Source organism: Eucalyptus grandis, chromosome 8, assembly GCF_016545825.1.
Source record: "Eucalyptus grandis isolate ANBG69807.140 chromosome 8, ASM1654582v1, whole genome shotgun sequence".
Classification (NCBI taxonomy): domain Eukaryota; kingdom Viridiplantae; phylum Streptophyta; class Magnoliopsida; order Myrtales; family Myrtaceae; genus Eucalyptus; species Eucalyptus grandis.
Window position 1 is genome coordinate 45,074,642 of NC_052619.1, and position 3,513 is coordinate 45,078,154.

General features: G+C 39.5%; 1 protein-coding gene across 1 annotated transcript; it reads right to left on the reverse strand.

Moving 5' to 3' along the window:
* Window positions 1-228: 228 nt before the first annotated feature.
* On the reverse strand, window positions 229-3,287 carry LOC104414567 (DNA repair protein XRCC4). Its single transcript, XM_010025716.3, has 5 exons — window positions 3,029-3,287; window positions 2,630-2,772; window positions 1,949-2,077; window positions 1,390-1,512; window positions 229-820 (listed from the first exon to the last, which is right to left on the reverse strand). The coding sequence occupies exons 1-5, from the start codon at window positions 3,177-3,179 to the stop codon at window positions 581-583; spliced, it is 786 nt and encodes a 261-aa protein (XP_010024018.1). The 5' UTR covers window positions 3,180-3,287; the 3' UTR covers window positions 229-580.
* Window positions 3,288-3,513: the final 226 nt, after the last annotated feature.

Sequence of the window (3,513 nt, forward strand, 5' to 3'; positions counted from 1 at the left end):
TACGTATTTATGTACATCTAAAGGTAAATAATATTCTACTTTCGCATTACTAACAAAACACGAATGTAAACATATTGGCTCATGCTAATTGTGAATAATTAAAAATATATGTTTCTCATCTGAAAAATAACAAAGAAAGTAATTCACAATGGCGTGTTGAGTCGAATTTAGAAAAAAGGAAGCAGTAACTTTTTGTAAAGAAAAAAAGAAGCATGTCAGGAGTTAGGCTTGGGACAGCCCAAGTCCAAATTTAGGTGGATGCAGGCTTTTTTTTCCTAAGGGAAAGATCATTAAACCTTTCAACCCATACAATCTTAGTGTCAAGGACCAACAAAATTGAATGAAATGACGAAAGCTCCACACTTCTAATGAAAATGATCCCTAGAGTTACTTCCTAATGCTCTGTAGAAATATGTACAACTTAACAACAGGTATAATTAGTTCCATTGGCCTAGTTTCTCTTTTCTGGTTATATAGAGGACATTCAAGGTTTTTATAATACCTCTGCAGGTCAACAGAAACCACAATTTGTCTAACAAAGTCACAGCACCAAGAGTCGGTTAACTTGGCCCGCAGGACACTACTTCCGTGTAATCCTTTTCCTCCCTCGGGCATTGCTCCTTGGCACAGCCTTTGATGTTCCTGCATCCGCAGTTTCTTCCTTGCTTTCTGCATCATCACTCATTTCATCATCAAAAGTCTCTGTCTTTTCTGCAGACTCTTCATCTTCTTGTGCAAATTTCCCAGCGGCATCCTGCTTGGCGAGCTGATCACGAAGTTCTCTAAGTTTTGCTTTCTTTGTGTTCAAGACACCAAGAAACTAGAAGTTAAAAAAAGCTAAGTCAGTCCCATATTCTAAAGGTTTAATTTCTTCATTTACTTTAGCAGGTATTCCTACCCTGCTTTATCAGTTTTAGTATTACCTATTTTTCTTGTCCAGGAAAAGCAAAAATGACTGCCACTGGTTTTGATAAAAGGATTTTGACTTATCCTCCCTTGACCAAATGACATTAGTACATAGAAAGGCAGAAAAAACATGAGCTGATCATTCTCCAAGCGGGTAGAATACATCCACAGATAAAATTGCGTGAATAGTACTGGTAGCATGCACGATATCGTGATGACCGTCAAACAAGGAACACAGTATAAGCATACCAAGTCACAAATCCTACCAAAAGAAATGCTAGAGAACAAAGTTTTCTAAATCTGCTGCATACATCCAATTTTTTTATGGTCCAAAGAATCCAGAGAAACATCTGCAGATAAAAAAAAACTACTAGAAGAAAGAGGATAACAATGGTATGCTCAGCTTTTAGGCTTTGCACGCATGCAAAACCACTCCAATAGGACCAATTCTGGTAAGACACCAGATCGAGTACAAAAGTGTACCTTTGCATAGATTGCAGACTCAAACTCCATCTTCTCATTGTTGAATTTCTCACTTTGCGCTAGACATTTCTCGGCTTCCACTTTCAGCCTATCAAACGATTTAGTTTTACTCACAACTTCTTCCTGCACAAGCATGCATGTAAAGCAGTCAACACCTAGATAGCTCAGGGGACTCAGCACTGCCAGGACAAGGACGACAATAAACTTCAGCCTGATAAATGATTGAAGGGGCCGAATTCAGATAAATATTTATGAGACATTCCTGAAGTGAGCAGGGTCACAAGAGACGTGAGGGTTCACTTCACATTGCTTTAATCGATACCCATGATTTACTGTAGTATCCAGCCATGTACTTTATGCAAATCAACCAACACTTCAAGCACTATCAGGCCGTATAGTTGTTTGACGTGTAATATACATGTAAGCTGACTCTTAATATGCACTCAAAGTACATGGATAGCACAGCTCTAATAAAGTCACTATGGCTATCTACCAATTAACCAAGAAACAAATAACCAAAGTAAACCTAGGAGAATGTATCAAGTATGTGCAATCTTACACTTAATCTTATGTTGGCATCCATAAGAAAGTCCAAGATTCCTGAAGTAGCGCTCTTACGGTCAGGTGAAGGTCGACACTTCCATCGCCACTCTAGTTTGGTCCCTTCTTTCTCAAACGTCCATGATAACTGCAGAATCCCTTATCTTATAATATGTGACAATCAATTTCAGTTTGCCAATCAACCAACAGGAGCAGAATAGTAGAACAGCAGCCAAAAGATAGATCGAGCATCTTTGATCAATACCAGCAAAGCAAATTTCCAATGATCCTATCTATCATTACCGCATAAGCAGGAAGCAGCATTAAGCTTGGATTGGTAGCCATATCCAATAATTATTCCCCGCTAAAGAACTATCAAACCACAATTCCCCAGCTTATCTCATTGAAAGAATTAATCACATTTCACATTAACAGTTTCCTTTTCAACTAGCTTCCTGCACAGCTACATGTAATCATCTCAATATTCTCCATCCAACAATCCAAATTAATACATGAACCACAGTTCCAATAGAGAATGCCCCAAGTCCCCTATTACCACATATGCCACTAACAAAAGCACGGTTCCCACAGCAGTCCCTTCCTATCGATCCGCATTTTCCCACCAAATTCCAGTAAACTAAAGACGACAAAACTAAACCAATCAAAACTTCAAAAAGACAAAGTAAGTGAAAGAACCAACTCTTCTATTCCCATCACCAGCATCAGTGAACTTATAAACCGAACCAGGCTGTTGAAACCCCAAATAACGCTCGGCCAATTCAATGTACTCGGAGACGGGCTGATCCCACTGAGCCGCTCTTTCTATCACTTCCTCTTCAGATGCTATCGAAAGAAAGGAAAAAAAGCTAAAATGAATCAAAACCCAGATACCAAAATCATCACAAAAAGTGAATTCCCTAAAAACAAATGTTCTTTTCTATGCAGAAAATAGGGTCTGTGTGAAAACCAGCACCAACGAGGATTTAAAAAAAAAAAAAATTCAAAACCCTGATGCCAAAATCATCAAGGAAAGCAAATTTGCCTGCAAATATACGTGCTTCATGAGAAACAAGAACTGGGTCTTCATCAAAGATGGTACCTTGGCAAACCCAAGCATCGAGGCCGTCGGTGATGGAGAGGTCGAAGCGGGTATCGAACCATGTGGCCTTGACGAAGATGGGCTCGGTCTTCTTGGGTTCGTTGGGGTTCGGGAGTACGAGCTTTAGGCAACTGTGCCTTGGGGTTTCCATTGTCGCTTGGCTTGCTCGGGGTGCTACTTCTGCGAGAAGCAGGCAGATAGAGAGAGAAAGAGAGAGAGAGAGAGAGAACTGAGTTTGATTCGGGGTTTTCTTATATATTGTTTGTGCGATGCTTGTAATGAACTTGAAACTGTCCATGTAGTTTTCTTCCCGCCGCTAGTGAGCTGTTCTCACTATGTTTTTCCTTGTGTTGGCCAAGCCAATGAAAAGGAACAAAAGAAATAAAAACTATGGAATTATTTTCTCGTACGCTTCAAGAATTTCTATAATGAATTATACATCGTATCATCTCTTTTGTTGCAATTTAAACAAGTCCGCCACATTT